At 51.2% G+C, this 19,253-nt stretch overlaps 3 protein-coding genes across 3 annotated transcripts; 2 read left to right on the top strand and 1 right to left on the bottom strand.

The window, feature by feature from the left end:
* The first annotated feature begins 905 nt into the window (after nucleotides 1-905).
* On the top strand, nucleotides 906-4,541 carry LOC112881587 (haloacid dehalogenase-like hydrolase domain-containing protein 3). Its single transcript, XM_025946357.1, has 6 exons — nucleotides 906-1,404; nucleotides 1,754-1,860; nucleotides 3,263-3,371; nucleotides 3,462-3,623; nucleotides 3,812-3,985; nucleotides 4,255-4,541. Exons 1-6 carry the CDS (start codon nucleotides 1,129-1,131, stop codon nucleotides 4,282-4,284), a joined length of 858 nt encoding a protein of 285 aa, XP_025802142.1. The 5' UTR covers nucleotides 906-1,128; the 3' UTR covers nucleotides 4,285-4,541.
* A 6,804-nt stretch (nucleotides 4,542-11,345) lies between these two features.
* Nucleotides 11,346-12,469, bottom strand: LOC112882600. Its single transcript, XM_025947689.1, has one exon. It carries the CDS (start codon nucleotides 12,230-12,232, stop codon nucleotides 11,510-11,512), a length of 723 nt encoding a protein of 240 aa, XP_025803474.1. The 5' UTR covers nucleotides 12,233-12,469; the 3' UTR covers nucleotides 11,346-11,509.
* Nucleotides 12,470-14,809: 2,340 nt separating this feature from the next.
* Nucleotides 14,810-16,908, top strand: LOC112881586 (ankyrin repeat-containing protein P16F5.05c). The gene is made up of 7 exons (XM_025946356.1): nucleotides 14,810-14,857; nucleotides 14,900-15,011; nucleotides 15,131-15,218; nucleotides 15,711-15,775; nucleotides 16,122-16,190; nucleotides 16,275-16,324; nucleotides 16,449-16,908. The coding sequence occupies exons 2-7, from the start codon at nucleotides 14,934-14,936 to the stop codon at nucleotides 16,558-16,560; spliced, it is 462 nt and encodes a 153-aa protein (XP_025802141.1). The 5' UTR covers nucleotides 14,810-14,857; nucleotides 14,900-14,933; the 3' UTR covers nucleotides 16,561-16,908.
* Nucleotides 16,909-19,253: the final 2,345 nt, after the last annotated feature.

The following is a 19,253-nucleotide window of genomic DNA, read 5'->3' as shown; positions in this document are numbered from 1 at the left end:
TTCTTACGCCGGTTCTATTCCTGCTACTTTGTTCGCACACCAAAATTTTCAAGAGAGCCAAATATGATTTACTCGGCATAATCCGTAATATACCTTTTATTATGCCACTTTTTTAAAAAGTGTTGTTTTGAGCATCTTGATTCATGATCTCCCTTTATATCTTCTCCTGCCCACCTTTTTTTCCTCTAAAAATAACTCCTCACAACCTCCACATTCTTTTACTTTCTCCATTTAGTTTGTCCTACATAGTATTATATATTTAAAGAACCAAAAGAGTACCTCTTGCCAATCTACCTACCAAAACCACTTCTTAAATTATGCTCAACTATCTCTATGTTTCTTCGCAGATGGTTTTTTAGAACACACACACACACATCTCTTACCTGAATTAAGTGTATCATTGCATCCCTTAATATTTTTCCTTATAATTTGGCAAAACTTGACAAATCCATAGCCCTTGAGCTTGAATTTTCTCAGAAAACCACAAACACCTTAACCGTAATACCTCTCTAGCCTAGAAGTACATTTTCCTTGGAATGTTCACGTAGTGTTAATGAGAAACACAAACATAAATTGGAAAGGAGGTTGAAGGTTAGTTCACATGTGTCGTTAATCAATTGTGTGCAAATGCATTCTTCTCAAGTAACCTTCAAAAAAGCAGGAGTTCATGCAATTTAGTATAGACAAAATAATTTGAAAAAAGTCCTTTGTTTGTCTGAGTATGGATTTAGCAAAAACACACGGAACTCATGATTGCAATCTTTTTGCTTGCGCTTGCTTTTGGCCTACTCCTACCAAACAGGTCTAAGATGATCAAACAAGATTAGCCAAATCCCTTTGACTTCAGATCCAAGCAGCACCTGATGACCTGAAGACTGAAACCCAATTGCCAAGCGGCGAGCGGCCATGAGGTGAGGCCATGGCCTCACCTCGGCCACCAGTCGCCACGCCTCGCCAACTTGCCTCCTATAAACCGCCACCACCGGTTCCCCGACCACAACACACGCACGCCGCGCGCGAAGAGCTGGGGGACGGCACGGGGACGCCACCGCCGCCCGCGGCTGCCACCGGGCCCCGCCACCCGAGGCGCACGCCCTTCTCCTCCTCAGCACCACCAATTCGCGAGCAATGGCGGTGGCGCGGCTGCGCTCGGCGGCCGCCAGGCTCCGGCCTGCGCTCGCTGGCGCCATCGGCGAGAGGCGGCTGCTAGGCACGGCGGCGGCCGCGGCGGAGGTGACCGCGGATGCGGCGGCCGCCGTGGCCGCCGGGGTCGCGAGGTGGGAGCCCATGGGCGCGCGGGAGTACTACGACTACCGGCGGGCCATCTACGGCGACATCACGCACAAGGCAATCTTCGTCGACGCCGCCGGCACGCTCCTCGCCCCCACCGAGCCCATGGCGCAGGTGCACTCGATTCCCATTCCCGCATCTCAGATTCTCGCCCTGCTCCGCCGTGCCTGTTGCGCGTGTGATCCGGTGGTTTGCATGTCCCATTTCTGGCCATGATTAGCAATTGCTGCGGCATGCAAGCCAACTTCTGCTGTGCGGCGCCCTTAGGCTGTGTGATTGGACTTGACCGGATCCGTTGTTGTTCTGCTCTAGTATTCATGTGTAGTTCTGGGTTGCGCTACGGAGGAGATCTGTTAAGCTTTGGGTGGTTCGGTCCCCTGCATAACGAATTGCAGAGGAGGCTCCTTTCTGTGATGATTATATGCATGCGTTCTGATGTGTGCTGTTTTAAATGTTTTTTCAGGTATACAGAACGATCGGCCAAAAGTATGGAGTGGAGTACTCAGAGGATGAAATCCTGATGAGGTATCGGCGGGCTTATGCGCAACCATGGGGTAGATCGCGCCTGAGGTAAAGCGTCTGGAACTATTTTATTATGTGATCTCAGATGATTGCTTCATGCTGTCAGATGCCTAGTGCTTCTGTGCAATTCAAACAAATTATGTTATTAAAAGTGGTGAAAGAATTGTCATTTACTTCACAGTGGTTTAGTGACTTAGGAGCTGTTTGGATCTATGGACTAATTTTTAGTCCGAGTCACATCAAATGTTTGGATGCTAATAAGGGGAACTAAACATTAACTAACTATAAAACTAGTTGCATAAATGGAGACTAATTCACGAGAGGAATCTATTAAGCCTAATTAATCCATCATTAGCACACGTTTACTGTAGCACAATATTGCCAAATCATGGACTAATTAGGTTTAGTGGATTCGTCTCGCGAATTAGCCTCCATTTATGCAATTGGTTTCGTAATTAACCTATATTTAATACTTCTAATTGATGTTCAAACATCCGATCTGATGGGGAAAAGTTTAGTCCGAGGATCCAAACAGCTCCTTAGTCTTTTGGAACAATCACTTCGAAAGTGGTTCCTTCCATAAAGCTAGGGGGAATTTGGTACTGCTACTGCAAGCACATGCAAGCTTAGCTAGGGAGAATTTGGCATGTGCTTAACATGCCACATATATGTACCAGGCTACCAGCTAACAGGCTTACATTTACATCCGATGTGTAGAGGTACATCTATGTCAATAGAGCAACTAATATCTATCAATCTCATGTATTGTAAATTTAAAATATTTACATAGATAAAAAGAAAACAGCTGTAGGACGATGTGACATAGTGCTGGACATCCTTGCAAGTACAAGTCAATAACTGGGAGAACTATATCATTGCAGTCCTGTTCAGTGTGATGATGTCCAGATCTAGATCTCAGACGGAAATAACATATGTTTGCTGGTTTCTGGCAACACTAAAAGAAAGGACCAAAAGAAAACAAAGAATGCAGTTTTATATATGATTTAGATTTAGATGTTTGAGTACAAATACTGTACAGTTGATAAGTAATAATTTTGCCTGCCTTTTGTGTTTTTCAATCATGTGTTGCAAGTACCACCATGGCGTTTTCGTATACTTATCAGGAGAAATATCGTCACCGACTTTTTTTTTTCTCAGCATATTTGGGTGATGGCCAAAGTACTACGAATGCTTTAATGTTATTCACACCTAATGTTATTTGTTTGTAGCTCATTTTGCCTGCCCACTCAGAGTGAACTTTTGGGTTTTGTTATTTTACTTAAATGAACTAATGAGCTGCCTGGGACCTTAGAGCCCTCAGACATGTGAATGTGTGGTTAAAATTATTCTGCCTACAGGAATCATATTTACATTCAAGTCCTTTAAAAAATCATGACTCTGCATGGACTACAATTGAAATTCCAGTCTTAATGTATCTGGGTATCTCCAGGTATGTCAATGATGGAAGGCCCTTTTGGCAACACATAGTCAGTTCCTCTACAGGCTGCTCAGATCTGCAGTACTTTGAGGAAGTGTATCAGTACTATACGACTGAAAAGGTGAGATAAAGTGTGTAATCAAAATGGTTTCAGACCACCTTTTTTTAGGTATGTGTCTGCTAAGCTTACAAATGTGAAATGTTTTGCTAGGCTTGGCATCTCTGTGATCCAGACGCGGGACGCGTTTTCCAGGCATTGAGAAGGGCTGGTGTAAAAACTGCTGTTGTGTCCAACTTTGACACTCGTCTTCGGCCACTTTTACAAGCCCTGAAATGTGATCAATGGTTTGATGCAGTTGCTGTATCTGCTGAGGTGGGTTTCCATTTCAAAAATCTTCCAAAGATTAGCACGTGTACTGCAGCCTACTAGTTAAAAGGCGCTGGCCCTGTTTTTATTGCACGCCCTGTTTTTACAAGCCCTGAAATGTGATCAATGGTTTTATGACTCCGTTAATTTTGTCTATTATATTAAACTCTGCTCCTTGGTTGATCAACTTGCAGGTTGCAGCAGAAAAGCCAAACCCAACAATATTCTTGAAGGCCTGCGATCTGTTGGGCGTGAAACCTGAAGAAACTGTGCATATTGGGGATGACCGTAGGAACGATGTATGGGGAGCTAGGGATGCAGGCTGTGATGCCTGGCTTTGGGGCAGTGATGTTTACTCCTTCAAGGAGGTACCTATATTTCTCTTCTGCTCAACACTTCTTGTGAAGTCCATGCACAGAATCTTAACATTTAGGTAGCACAAGCTCAAGCCACAAAGCTTAGTTAATTATACAGTAATTCAAGATCCGGCAGCTCTCTTTTTTTTGTTGTACGTCAAGATTCAGGAACGATTTCATTGCATATAAATTGACCCTGGGTTCCCCTGCAACTGTTCTGTATCAACATCATTTTCGGATTCTTGCGTTTGCTTATACCTGGATGTCTGTTTGTATCGCAGGTGGCAGAGAGGATCGGGGTTGAGGTATAACGACCTGACTGCAGAGTCAACTCAACATGAGCTGCAATAAAAAGAAGAAAAATGGCTGTGTGGTGTTGCCTCCTTGTACATAGTGTCAACCCTTGTTGCCCCGGCACCTTGTACATACTTCCCATTTTCCCAGCGAATAACAGAGAGCAGTTTGTCCCGTGACAGGCCCCTTCCCGTAGCGAATAGTGATGTACTACCACATATGTGCATTTCAGTGTCCAATTGACCGCATGTTTAGTTGATTCTTTCTTGTGCCATGAACGAATTCTGTGATCCAAACGCATTGATCGGAACAAGTGACGTGCCACGTTCAGTACTCGATTTGTTCCTCATAAAAACATAAAAAAAGGTCCCCTTTTTTTAGTCAGTGAAGATCGGTCATGGAAACCACGGTGCCATTCTCACTTTGTCACTCAGGTAGCTGCTAGTGCTGGCCGCCGCAGCGCGGAGCTGCGGAGGCCTCGGACTATGTTGAGCGGCGAGTTGGCTCATTGCCTGAGGCAATCCAAAACGGGGGCACGGTCATCGGCTGCCGGTGTGCGGCACCGTGGCCAGAGCGGAAGAGACGGCAGAGAAGTCCGGCGGCGAGGTGGCTGGCGACCTGGCGTGCTGAAGACTATGCGGTCAGTCAGAGCCGGAGGCTTTGCGCAGGCCGCAGGGCCGAGCAGACGGACGACGTCGCCACGCCTGCTGCCCCCTGCCGTGGCTGACATCATGGCTCTGGACTCCCGCCGCCACCCGCGGCTCCCCTGCTCTGCTCCTCCACACCGACCTGCTGCAGCCGCCGGCGCGGCGCCCTTCGATGTTGCACGTTGCGTCGTCCACCGCGCGGCGCTGCATCCTCCAAACTTCCGATTGAGGACGCTAGGAGCAACCATGATCGCTGCTCCACCCGCGGTGGTCGCGTCGCGCCTGGCCTAACGCTCCCGGGCGGCACTGCTCGCACGGTGCGGGGTGGTTGGTGTCGGCGCCGCCGCCGCCGCCGGGGTCCCGGCTACCTCGGCTCTTCCTCCTGGTTTCCCTCGCTGTCGCCCAGCTCACTGTCACTGGCACGAAGCCATGGCCGGCGTACCCCGAGTCGCCGGGAGCCAGCGACCATATAGGGCCGACGCTATTTCGTTCACCGTCCGGGGGTGGACGGTATTTTCATTTACCGTCCACCCCCTGGGTGCCTGAGAACCGCTCATTCGTTACGCAACGGTCGAGATTCGGCAGCGGATACCCGATACGAATGAGCCATCCGCTTGCGCTCCCTCGGCTGTCGGCTCCGACGGCTCGATTACGCAGGCGTCGGCGTCGCTACCCGATACAGACGCGGCGGCGGCGGCGCGCCGTCACCGGCCTGGAAGACGCCGCCGAGGTGGACGGCTGAGAGACGAACCCGCGCGGCCGTAACGCACACTCGGAGGTCTGGTCTGCTCTGCAGTCTGCACGCTCGATCTGGGAACGAGATGGTGCCGGCGATCCGAACTCTGAACGAGGTCTTGCAAGCTGAGCGCGCGCACCGGCAACGTTCAAGGCGCTCCAAGGCATGGCTATGGCTGCCGCGCGCGCCGGAGCTCCATCGGATCTGCCGCTTCGCCACGTTGGTGCCCGGCGTGGTTTCCATGTGTACCGCGACGCCGCACCTGAGCCATGCCGGACTTCCTGTAGCCCTGGAGATCTCGCTGGCCTTCCGGCGCCTTGTACATATTTTTTCCATTTTTCCATGGAATAACAGAGAACAGTTTGTCCTGTGACAGGCCTTTCCGTAGCGAATACTGATGTGTGTATACACATTTCACTGTCCAATTAACCGCCTGTTTAACTGCTTGTCTTAATTGAATCCTATGATCCAAACACATTGACCCGAACAAGTAATGTACTGATGTGCAACGCCCAGTACTTGATTTGTCCGTCAGAAAGCGGAAAAGAGCTTTGTTTTTCTCAGTGAAGACCGGCCATGGAAGGTACAGGCCGTCGCCGGCACCGCAGCTAGATCTGGACCCCTGCCGCCCGCGGCCTCCCTCCGACACACCGACCTGCTCCAGCCTCTGGCGCGGCGCCCTTCGGCATCCTCCGGTTTTTCGATTGGGAGCTAGGAGCAACCATGATCGCTGATACAGCAGCGGCCATCGCGCCTGGCCTAACGCGCGCGGACCGCCATGCTCCCACGGCGCCCTTCGGCATCCTCCGGTTTTTCGATTGGGAGGTAGGAGCTACCATGATCGCTGCTACAGCGGCCGGCGGCCGTCGCACCTAGCCTAACGCGCGGGGACCGCAATGCTCCCACGGTGCGGGGGCGGTTCGTGTCGGCCACCGCCGCCGCCGCTGGGGTCCCAAGCACCTCGGTCCCTCTTCCCGGCTTCCATCGCCACCTTCTAGCTCACCGGCAGGAAGCGATTGCCGACGTATAGGGCGGATGTTATTTGGTCTACCGTCCGGGGGTGGACGGTATTTCATATACCGTCCACCCCCTAGGTACCTGAGAGTCGTTCAATCCTCGCGCAACGGTCGAGATTCATCAAGCCACCCCCTAATCATCCAATCACGGCTCACGACCCTTCGCCTCGGTAACGCAGGCGACGCTACCCGAGATAGATGTGACGGCAGCAGCACGCCGTGGCCGGCATGGAAGTCGCGTCGCCGCCGACATCACCGAGGTGGACGGCTGACCGAAGAGCCAGCACGCCGGACCTACTCTGCACGCTCGATCTGGGGCCGGAATGCTGCCGGCGGCCTAGACTCGGAACGAGGTAGCGCGCGCAATGGCGACGTCGCTACTGCAGAAAATGTTTGTACCGACGGGTAAAACAATATTTGCAGGGGTACAGTTTTGCAGGGTGGGTAACACGTTCGTCGTGGAAATCCATTTTCAGGGACGGGTCAGCCCATGGCCCATCCTTGGAAATCTATTTTCAAGGGTGGGTGAGTTCATGGCCCGTCCTGGCAGTGGGTTTCCAAGGACGAGTTAGGGTATGATCCACTCCTGAAAATACCCTGACCGCCAAATAATTTACTGATTTTAATTTAAATTTTCAGAATATGTTATATACAAGCACATCATACTACATGGCCACAAAAACTTGGAAAGAGAAACATCTAAATATTTAAAATACATGCGATTGAAATATTCCATAAATGGATACATATTACATCCAAGGTGCAAAGGTTCAATTGCATGCATATATTACATCATCTAACGGATATTATCCTAAAGCAAGAGGTACTTAATAGAGTAACATCGCCAATCTTTACCTAGGTTTTCATCAATAAAAAATAAAGCACGGATAAGTGCGCTTTCCTTTGCTTCACATCTACGAGAAAGTGCTTTGCCATAGATGGTAAATATTGGTTTTGCAGCATTAAACGAGGTAGATCGAATTTCAATAGAAATCTGGTACAAAACTTCCCTAGTACGTGGTGTCCTGGACTCGCACCAAGTATGTGGTGTCCTAGACTCGTACCAGTGGTCCATGGCTACACATAAAATAATTTTCAAACTCATCGCCGTGACGGTGTTACCAAACACTGCAAAGATAGATGGAAGGCAAATATTATGAATTGCTTCGCACAATCAAATTAACAAGGACTCACATACCATGCCATTTTAATTTTCTTGTGCAAGTCTTTCACAGAAACTAATAATGTAATGTTCATTTTGTTAAAGCGCTATGATTTTGAATCATGACAAGTCTGGAATTAGATAACCATGCCTCTCAAGTTTTAAAAGGCAAGCTTCCATAGCACTTCTTTCATAAGTCATCTGAATAGGTAATTTTTTACCACTAGCAACTATTAAAATCATAGCACCTAGAACTTCTCTTGCTGGTATCTCGAAAGAAATTGTTAGTTTGTTGAACTGTTAGCGTTCTATGGTTTCCAACTGAGGAGTTGTATCACTTAGGCATTTTACTACCTCGGCAAGCCATGTAAACACATCGATCCGCTGCATTAGAGGTAATGTAACATTAATAAGGATCAAATATTCTTAATAAGACAAAAAAAGATGGATCTTACTATTCCTGGAGCTAGTACGGTTGCTTGAGAACATCGGGTCAGTTAGTCCTGTTGACTGTACTGAAAGTGATGCCGGGAGGGCGAGTCTTGCAAAGGGAAATCCTGATGCGCTCTACCACGACCAACACTAGCACGATCCAATCTACCATGACCAAAGCCACGACTTACCATATGCCTATTCATAAAACAATAATTCACTATTTCACATTCTCAAAACATTCCATTCTCAATAATTCACATCAACTAATTCACTAACTCACATTTACATAATAACAATGCATCCACATGAAAATTCACTAATGACACTCGTATCCCTCGTATGTTCAATTAAAACTCACCTGCTGCCAAGGGAGGGCATGGGCGGTGGGGAGGGGAGGGGAGGGGCACTGCCGAAGGAGGGAGGGGCCACTGACGACTACAAGATTGGCGCCGAGGGAGGTCGCAGATCCGGCGGCGCGCGCGGCGGTGGGCTGGATCCAAAGGCGCCGGTAAGGGGGAGGGCCGAGCCGCCGCGGAGAGGCGCCAGCGGGGAAGATGAAATTTTGGCAGCGTAACACCCTCGTCCGCGCGAAATGAAAATTTTGCCAAGTCATCGGCCCGTTCAACATACACAGAGCAGGAATTTTTAGGGGCAGATGACCCCAACCTGCCCCTAGAAATCGGTTTTCAAGAGTAGGTGATACCCTACAAAAATAGGGGCGGGTGAGTCACCCGCCCCTAGAAATATTTTCCAATTTTATATTGAAAATTCAATTAATTCAAAAAATATAGCAAAACACATTTTTACCCTAAGGCTATTGTCACCTATAGAACTAGAAAAAAATGTGACAACTATATTTCTGTGTACATAGTGGTTAAGAGTATTCAAACAACAATGTACAATGTAGGATTCTCCAACACTTGCTATCTCATACAACTCAAGCCATACTTACTAGTTTTCACACTCTTAAGCATTATATAATCTAAAATATACTTGACATATTTTTTTCTAGTTCTATAGGGCAAAATAGCCTTAGGGTACAAATTTCACTTTTTTGATTTGGTTTGCTATTTTTTCTGATTTAATTGAATTTTCGTAACCAATTTGAAAAATATTTGTAGGGGCGGGTAGGGGCGCCACCCACCTCTGGAAATTGGTTTGTATTTGTCGGTACATACAGATAGAGGTACCTCCCGCTAGGGCGTCCAGGCCTTTGGCTTCTCATAATCCATGCTCCCCCTCGCCTCTGGGTCACGTGGCATACGGCCTCCGGGCCTGACAGCTGGGACCGCGGTCTCCGGACCCTCCCCCGGGCTCTATGAGGTCCGGGGTCTCTGCACAACCAGGTGGGCGGGAGAGCTCTCGGGTAGCCCCTGCGGACCCGGCCTCCCCTGGGAGGTCCGGGGCCGCCACGTGTGATGGCCGGACCATCGCAGGCCAGCCCGCTCCGACCGGCTTCGGGGGCCCGGACCCCCCTTCCCCCGGGAAGGGGCCCGGCGCCGCCGCGTGCCGTCCTGCAGAGGGAGCGGGGCTGGCCCTGCCGCGTGCCCGCGGCTGGAGGCCCTCCGCGGGTCGCCTCCCCACCTACCAGCATTTAATGCGGTAACTGTGTCGGGCGCGCCAAAGTCAAAAGGTGCGGCCTGCCACTGACACACGGGGCAGGTAAGCTGACACCACGGTAAGCCCGCCTGATCTGAAGGCGGCGCGTCATATCACCGTGCACAGTGCACGGACTGTGTGCAGTCCCGTCACGGTGCTGCGCGCGTGATGATGGTCTGTAATAGGCGTGCTAAGGCTTGCGCTGTAACAGTGCGCATGTCACGAGCCAGCGCCGGCTCGCCCCCTGACAGGAGGTTCCATCCCAACAGTGACAGCACGGCTTCACTGTTGGGCAACGCTGGCACCGGACACTGTGCAAGACAAGGCTGCACACGGCCATATCCTGGCTGTGGATACGCACATCAACTTCTCGATCGAGAGGACTACGGAGAGGAGCTCGACGAGAAGACCTCCTTATCTCTCGTAGAACGGCCCCTGTTGGCCGGGCCCACCTGTCGGGGTCCCGCACAGTGTAAGCACTCCCCTTGAACTATAAAAGGGAGAGTGCACTCGTTAGAAGACAAGTTCAAAAGGCTCAGCAATCAGAAACACACAAGCTTATGCTGCTTTCCATTCAGGCTCACGCAGCCAATACAACACCAAAGTGGACGTAGGGTATTACGCTCCGGCGGCCCGAACCACTCTAAAACCCTTGCGTCTTTCCTGTGTTCATCCGCATACCGATCGAGCGTTCCTTAATCCCCTCCAAACCCATTCTTAACTAGGATTAGGCGGGTGCTCTCCGCCACCCGGCTGGAGAATTCCTCCGACAGTATTCTTTTCAATTTTATACTAAAAATTCAATTAATTCAAAAAATATAGAGCTCCCAGTACCTCCAATTCAAAAAATTTGTACATTAAGAGAACTCCATTTGAGTTCTAAAACTATACTTAAAAAACTTTGAAAATATATGGGATTAGCATCAACTTACCTCCTACAACCTCAATTCGAAGAAAATCAAATTTAAAACCTTTCTTTTTTATTTTTGGACAGCACCTCCCCGAGCAAGCAATGGGCTGTCGAGAGAAGTAAGCCACTGCCCAGATTTTTAGAGACGGGTGATATCGACACCCACCCCTAAAAATATATTTTCAGAAATCCGCTTCTGAAAATACATCTTTAGAGGGCGGATAGCGCCGTCATCCGGCGCTGAAGATGGGCCATGGGTGGGGCGGCATCTTCCACTCTCCGATCCAGATTGCATCGACCATGGCCCATACCACCCCTCCCCAGAGGCCGCGCGCGAGGGAACGGCTCCGCCTCGCGACGCCTGCCTACGACCAACCAATTGGCGTGCGTATCGTTTAGGGGCCACGTATCTGTACCAGTTGAAGGAGCAAGAAGGATGAGCTGACGGAGGTGCCGGGGCCGTCGTGAACGGTGTAGTGGGGAGAGCCGGAGAGGCGACCGGTGCTGATCATGCAATTTGAATATTTGAATTTTGAATTAGTTATACTGAGACGTGAGACGTGGCTGTACAAGTTCTTGCCCAAAAAAATCCGCATTTATCGACACGTGCAATTCCATCCAAGATTCAACAACACCTTCACCCAAAAACACAGCAGCTGCATGAAGGCATGGAGCCCAGTGAGGTCTGAGACGGTGCCATTGGCTTGCTTGCGATTTTGCAGCTCTCTATCTCTATCCTACCAGCTGAGCCCCTTGTCCATCCCCAGCAGCCTCACCGGCGACAGACTCCCCGGGCTCACGACGTCCGCGAGCCTCCGCCCTTTCCGCTCCTTGATCGTGTCCAGCCGCGGCGACCACGGCCGCCCCCTCGCCGCGCCCACCAGCTGCTCGTAGTGCTTCCTCAGCTCCGGCGTGCTGCAAAGCGCCCCGCACCCGCCGGCGTCGTCGTCCCGATCGCGCGGCTTGCCACCGCCCGTGACGGCCCTCACGATGAACTCCTCCGTGACCCTGATCACCGTGCGGCCGTCCTCGTCCTTCACGTACTCGAACGGGCTTCTGGAGCCCCCGGCCAGCGACGTCGTCGGGGCCGACGACGACGACTTGCCACCGGCGGCGCCCTTGCCGCCGCCGGCGTGCGAGAGCGCCGCGAGCGACGCCGCTGTGACGACCCCGTCTGCTCCGCCGCACGGGAGCCGGTCCACGGGCACGACGAGGTACGTGCGCCCGGCCTCGAGCCGGTCCTCGATGTCGAGCACCGGCACCGGGCGGCCGATCCGGAACCCGTCGGCGCGGCACACCACGCAGCCGGCGTGCTCCGCCATGAGCTCCCCCGCCGCCCTCCCGGGATCGGCCGCCCGCGCCTCCCCGCCCCACAGCACCAGCCGCGTCTCGCGCCGCCCGCGGCGGCACCACCGCCGCCCCGGGCGCACGCAGAGCCACCGCAGCAGGCCATCCGCCATGCCTCGCACGCGCGCGAGCGCCGGCCGACGCGGCAACGAGCGAGCTTGATCGCGAACGTTGAAGCAGCAACCAGGGTTCGTGGTCGTGGCAGGCAAGCTCAGCTGGTAGGTGCAAGGGCGAGCAGTCTCCGTTTTATACACGGGGAATCTAACGACTCGAGGAGGTTTGACATGGATGGGCGTGGTGCCAGGGCAACTGCGCGAGGGTCGGGTCGGCGTGGCGGTTGACGATGACAGGAACGTGACATGGCGTCGGTGGTCAGAAGTCCGCGGGGGCGCGGCGTCCCGCTGGTTCGCGCCGGGGGGGGGGGGGGGGGGGGTGTCGTGGAGGCGCGACGGGTGGGGTGCGCGTAAACTGGGGTGTTTTTTGGGCCGGGGCACGGGGCGAGCACGCGCGCAAGTGGGGGGCTCCGTTTCGTGGTGGGAGACGGGGCGGGCGGCGCGGGGCTGTATCCAGGGTGGCGGTGGCGGTTTGGCCGTGCCTGCCTGCAGACTGCAGTTGCCGTGCCGGCGAGGGTGTCGGGGCGTTGTGCGCCTGCCGTTTCGTTTCGTGTAGCCTGGATCCGACGGAGGCGAGCTTGTGGTGGATCTGACGGAGGCGGCGAGGCGTTGGCGTGCTAGGCTGCTGCTAGCTTGCCAAGACCTGCACGCGCTGGCACAGCGCGTGGCAGTGGCTCGAGCGTACGTGATCGTTCTGGCGCAACAAAGTCAAGCAAGCTGGTGTCAGATGGAGCAGTAGTGAATGGTATGGTAAGGTATGGGCCGGCCGGCCGGCTGCGTCGCCGGCGATGGGAAGAACGTTCTGGCCGGCCTACAGACCGAGTCGATCTTTTACTTTTTCAGAGAGATTTGAGTGCTTTTGTTCTACACTCTAGCTAGATCCATCGGTTTTTTTAAATTTGGGCATTATGCAACTCGAAATTCATGGAGAAATAATTCAGCAACTGGTTAGGGTTTAACAAATTCAAAAGCTTAATTGATTCTACAGATCAGTGCTAATTAATTCAGTAGCGCTAAATCCCAATCCAAATGCCTTGTTGCCAAAGGAATCTATTATTATCTATCTATCGATCGATCATCGATGTCGGCCGTACAGTGGCTGACTGCTGCCGGCCGGATCAGGCAGCGTTTGAAACTTTCCCTCGCAGGCGCGTGCCTCGGATCCGGAGAGACGACGGCTTGCATAGCTGCACTGCCTCTCATGTCGCAAGGCCTGACGTAGTTGGATGAAGCAACTTGATGCAACGGAGTTATTGAGTTAATGCTTAAGCTCACGAGGAAAGAAGAAAAGGTCGCTGCCATCTTTCGCTGCAGCTTGAAGATATGGTGTTGGGCGAAGAACGAACGAAGCTGACTGCGCCCATGCTCATCAACCGTGGTCCCATGCAAGTAGGCCAGGTTATCACAGACACAGATGGTTGACCTCTCTTGATCAAGGTGCTGATGGATCTGATCCGATCATGGGTTGACCGAGCAGGTTGTCTTCTACTCCAAACTAGATCTCGCACGTTCTAAGTACGCATCGTGATCATCCGCTTCTTCCTCGATCCCCCTCCTCCTCCCCACCACACCCCCCCCCCCCAAAAAAAAAAAACAAAAACAAATTGGCCATCGTATAAATCTGTCAGATAGACCGTACATGCTCGCAAAAAAAAAGGGCATGATCTACTTAATATCGAATGGACATCTGTACACGGCAGTAATCTAACGTACTCATATGATACCGTACTGCACTACACACACACATCCTCAACTCTTCAGAATGATGTTCTGTGTTTGTTTTCAAAACAGAATGATGTTCTAAGAATAATTTTTGGCAACGCACATGGCATAGAATTGGTCAATCAACCCTGACGTCGAGATGAAGCCGGCTCATAGGAAAAGGAAAAAAAAACTAGCACAGAAATGGTTCTTTCGAATTACACATCTGGCAGCAGTTGGGTCAACGCATCAGATGGCGCATGTAGTTTTTACCTCTGGTGCTGTAGTACTAGCTTAGCGACGTGTGAGGTAACTTTGACTACGAAGTGCATTGAAAGTTTTTGCGGCACGGATCAATCGTAGGACCAGGGGGTTGACAAACGAGTTTTTGACCTGTTCAGCCCTTCAAGTTAAAGATTGGAAGAAGGAACCAAGCCCGTGGACTTTGTAAGTTGAATTGTTTTCTGAAATGATGCTTGAAACAGCTATTGCATGTGGTTACCAGCTCACCGTTGTACCAAATGTTGAAATGCGTGACATGGCAGTACAGTATATATGGAACAGGAAAACATGTTTGTTCGGTTGAGTACAAAGACTTGGCAAGAATTAATATGTTCATATTTTCCCCGAACAAAATAGCACATTTACGTGTAGGTTGCTCGAAAAAGAAACAATGATATCTAAATAGAGACATCTATCACTTGGTTCAGTCAAAAAACAAAAGAAAAAAAATGCCAAAAAAAAAAGACGCCCTTGGTCCATCTCAATGAAAGCCCGTAGTCAGCCCAAAAACGCAGATCTTGGATTGGGCCGTGGGCCGAGATGTGCCTGGTATCGGTCCAGGATAGAGGAAGCGGAAGGAAGTTGGAAGAAACACGACCGCCGCCGCCGCCGCATTCCCCGCAGGCCGCAGCATCAGCCATCAGGCGCAGCCGGCAGCCGTCCGTCACCGCCGCATCGCCTCCTCTTCATCATCCTCAGTTTTTGGCGTCGTGTGCTGATGGGCGTGGAACCGGCGCAAGCGACCCCCGTCGCGGCCGCGGCGACCACCGCGGAGCAGGCTCAGGATCTCATCGACGTAAGCCCCAACCCCAAACCCCAACATCTCCCCCGCCCCTTCATCGCCGAGTTCTACATCCGCTTGTTCGTATGAGCTACCGTAAACTGAGGTGGATACTTGCTCCTTTAACTTGCCAGGCCGCTAGGTACGATGACTTGGAGGATGTAGTCGCCCTCTTCTCAGCTGGCGTTTCACTGGACTCAACAGATTCGCAAGGACGGACAGGTTGCGTTCGTTTCTACGAATTCGTCCACTAAGTGCTATTGCTATGCAGTTTAGAAGTTTTTATCCCAGCTTTATCATGTCAGTATAATATAGGCCGGGCTCAGTTGCCATACAATTGCATAGAACAAACTGGAACCATGTGGCATGCCTATTTATTTGGTGAATAAAGACCATATGTCCATGTCAGAAGTTAGTAGTAATTGATGTGCAGTTGCTCCTTGGTCGAAGATTTCCTAAATCTGTACTCTGTAGTGTGGCAGTAAGCCTTTTGTCCCTACTTTTGTAGTCATCTTCAGTGACTTGAGCTTACAAGCCAATATCATCAAGATGCAAATCACCAATTGACTGCCTAAACTCTTAAACTGTGTGAAAGTGGAATATTTAAAGTACATCTGAATCCGCTGACAGACTTGATAACTTGTTTTCATCAAAGACTATTGTCGAATCTTATTCTCTTGGCCGTTTAACTAACCTTTTCTCCATTACTGTCAGCTCTTCATATGGCTTCTGCCAATGGCCATCTTGCTGTGGTGGAATACTTGATTCAAAATGGAGCGGTAAGAAAGTTACTTTGTACAATCACTTACCGTGTTGAACCAGGTTAAATGTCATCGTTTCATGATTTCAAATAAAGCTAAGCCCCTCAGAATGTACTCCTATCTTATTAGGGAAAGGCTAAGCCAACTTCTATTGAAAGTCAATTAAAGTATTTTTCATTTTGCTGGGATTACCAGCTAGCCAAAAGCCAAAAGATCCACTGACCAATCTAGCCTGAATAGAAAATAAGCCTATTCAAGGGAACAGCCGAGTTAACCACTAGCAAAGCCTGAACCATTTGAAGTTTTTTTTTTCTCCTGAACTAGACTCATAGGTTCTGTTTGTGATTGCATAACTGAAGTGCAGAATGTTAATGCCACCAACTTGGAGAAGAACACACCCCTCCACTGGGCATGCCTCAATGGACATATAGAGGTAATTAGTTGCTTTACTTCTCTGCTTTCTTGTACCAATTAAAAGCATACTGATGCTGATGCTTTTGAAAAATAACTAACCCAGGTAATCAAGGCTTTGATATCTGCTGGCGCTAGTGTGAGTGCTCTGAACAGGTATGTTCAATCTAAATGACCATGTCTCAAGAAGCGACATCGTCAGGAAGGCATCTCTGATCACTATGTATTAAATTTAGCTGAGCAATGATTGCATCGTTATGGCATGATTTGTTTTCTGCAGCCATGAGAAAACTCCAATGGATGAAGCAGTGACCAAGGGCAAGATGGATGTGATCGATGCAATCGGTGCAGCAGTAGCTCAGGCCGAGCTTGATGGTGTTACTGTCTCCTAAAAGGACGTGATGAATACCTAGAGCTATGAGTGACTTTCAACATTGTTCTTCTCTCAGTGATCCTGTCTCTGTTATTAGTGATCCTGATGGGCTAGTATCTGGGCAATATGGTAACTTAGCCTATTCCATGAGTTGGAATTATCATCTGTGTCGGCAATCGCCTGTTAGTGTCAGTGACATGAGACCGTGGAAGGCGAATTTGTCGTTATAAACCAATGTGTAGATGTCAAAGATATGGATTTTGTCCTATAATGTTGTGAGAGCCTTGCTTGTTCTGCTGGGCTACCTCTCTGTTTTTCCTTGGAGTTCCCTTGGGTCCAGTTGAAATGAAACGGAATTCGCACCTCCCCTGTTGATTTCAACCTTTATTGCCTTGAAATGCGATAGCATATCACTGTACGAGTGTTGTTTTCTTGGTGAAACTACAATCATGAGTTTTCTCCACTTGGTAATTATCGGATAGGATTGTATGCTCTTTATTGGTCTTTTGGACCATAGCCGCTCTGACTTTGCTCTTTGGGCCTCTCTGAACGAAAGCACACAGTCACAGAGCCCACTTCTCCCAGTTGCGACGATCTGCAACTCCGTCAATGCAATTTGGCAAGTTTCTCATCCTGGCCGATCCAGACGATGCCTACTGTTGCATGCACGAATCATGATCCTCTCTGCAGTGACAACCCAAACCACATTTCCATGGACAGGTCTGATGGCCCCCAGCGACGGACCATTCACCAGGCAACCAGGTCAAGTGTTGAGCTCGCTCTCATAATTCTGCTCACTGACCGTGAACGCCCTGACTGAACCCCATGATGCGCGCGTCGCTGTCCGTGGTCAGCCTCGAGGGGTTAGATCAGGAGCTTCTAGCAAAAGCAACCTATTGATTAAGGCCCTGGATCAAGACAAGGGCACGAGGCCCACCCGCCCTTCGCCTCCAGATGGGCAGTGGCGTGCCGACTTGGCATCAACGGCGTGGCGGGCGCGGCGTGAAGCGCACGAGGCCGCCGCCGTCCTCGCCGCCGCCGCCGCCATGGTTACTCCGGAGCATGCGTCGGACGAAGAGAGCGCAGGGCCAAGAATTGATGGCACGGACGGCCCGTGATCCACAAACAAAATGCTATATACTATTGTACTGAGTAGGTGTAGAGAAGTAGTATAGTGGTAGCACGATGTAAATACGGCGTGTGCAGAAGTAGAATGCTCTTCAGGCACAACCGCCTTCCGTGCGACGGCGACGGCGCCGCTTTAATGGTGGGGTGGGCTCGTCGCCGGCCGGGCTGTGGTGCAGACTGCAGAGACGAGTGATGGGGCATGGGGGGATGGACGGCGACGCTGCCTGCCTCTGCCTTCCTCTGAGCAGAGCCGTGCGGTGGTGCTAGGCGCTAGGAGCTTCCGCTTCCGCTTTGACATTTCTGCCGAGGAGGCCCGGATCGCGAGGGGGCGTGCGGCTAGCTGCGGCTGCATCTGCATTGAATCGGATCAGTTTCACAGGAAAGGGTTGAGCTGATTTACAGAGGTCACTATCTGCTATTGCAGGCATAGATGAACATCTTCTCTGCATACAGTAGTGAAATTCTTACTGCTTCTCATGCTGCAGATTGGCCAGCAAAAGTTACTGCGTTTCAAGAAGGGCCTTGGAGCAGTTTCCTCCCCCCCCCCCCCCCCCCCTCAACTTTAGTGTACACCTCAAGCTTTGTCCTGGGTTCATGAGATATTGCAGTTTAAGTGCATGCCATTACTGCTGACCGTGAAAGATCCAAGTGCTGGATCGGGATCGCTGCAGCCGCGCCGGCCATTCATATGCATCTTTACCACCAACATATATGGGGTAATGGACCTGGCTATCTTTGGGTACCTTGACGTTGCAGTAATTGTATGCACCGTCAGGCATACCCAGCTGCTGCGCCTGCACTGCAGCCAGCTCTTTCTAGTTCTAGCCTGCAGGTTTTGTTACTGCCAGTGGTTTGTACGCTTGCGCCAGAGCTGGCCCAGAGCCTTGTGCAGATCCGAGAAAGCTGCGCCCAACTGTGCGAGATATGAACAATGCTGCTTGATGGCGCGTATGGTACACCGTACTAGCTAGGCCACAGTACACTTCACTATCTAGTGGCATATAGTCTCTCTACAACTAGAAGGTCTGTACATGCTTATACACTCAACGCGTAAGTGGAGGTAATTTGTCATGGTCGGCAGCTAAACAGCATCAGCTTGACGGTCACTCTTGTCTGCTTGTCTCATCTCGGTGAGCGAGCGAGCATGACGTCCCAGGTCGAGAGAGAGACGAGACGAGCGAGACGAGACATGACGCGCCTGATCCGAATCTGCAGCCTGGGGGGTGGTTTTCTGTCTGGCGACGAGCCTCCCTCGCTCACTCCTCGCTCATCGCTACCTGATCGGTCACCGTGCCTCCTGCCCCGCATGGAGGAGCGTTTGGCCCCGTGTCCTGGAGCGAGGGACATGTCACGTTGCGGCCTCTGTACACGTGAGGGGAAGGCAAGGCCGCAATGCGTCGTCGCTAGGCGCGCCGCACGCGCCTGGCCTTGGCCGGCCGCGGGCGACGCGACGGCAGGAGCAGGACCACAGACACGGGGGGAGCAGCCGCGTAACTCCGCGTCGTACGACCTGCGCCGCGCCACGTTAGTATACGCTAGCTAGCCGCGCGGCGGCGACACGCGGGCCCGCACGGTCGGAGCCAC

Source organism: Panicum hallii, chromosome 2 (assembly GCF_002211085.1).
Source record: "Panicum hallii strain FIL2 chromosome 2, PHallii_v3.1, whole genome shotgun sequence".
NCBI classification, from domain to species: Eukaryota; Viridiplantae; Streptophyta; class Magnoliopsida; order Poales; family Poaceae; genus Panicum; species Panicum hallii.
The sequence above is the reverse complement of the archived record's forward strand: the minus strand, read 5'-3'. Positions and strand labels throughout refer to the sequence as shown.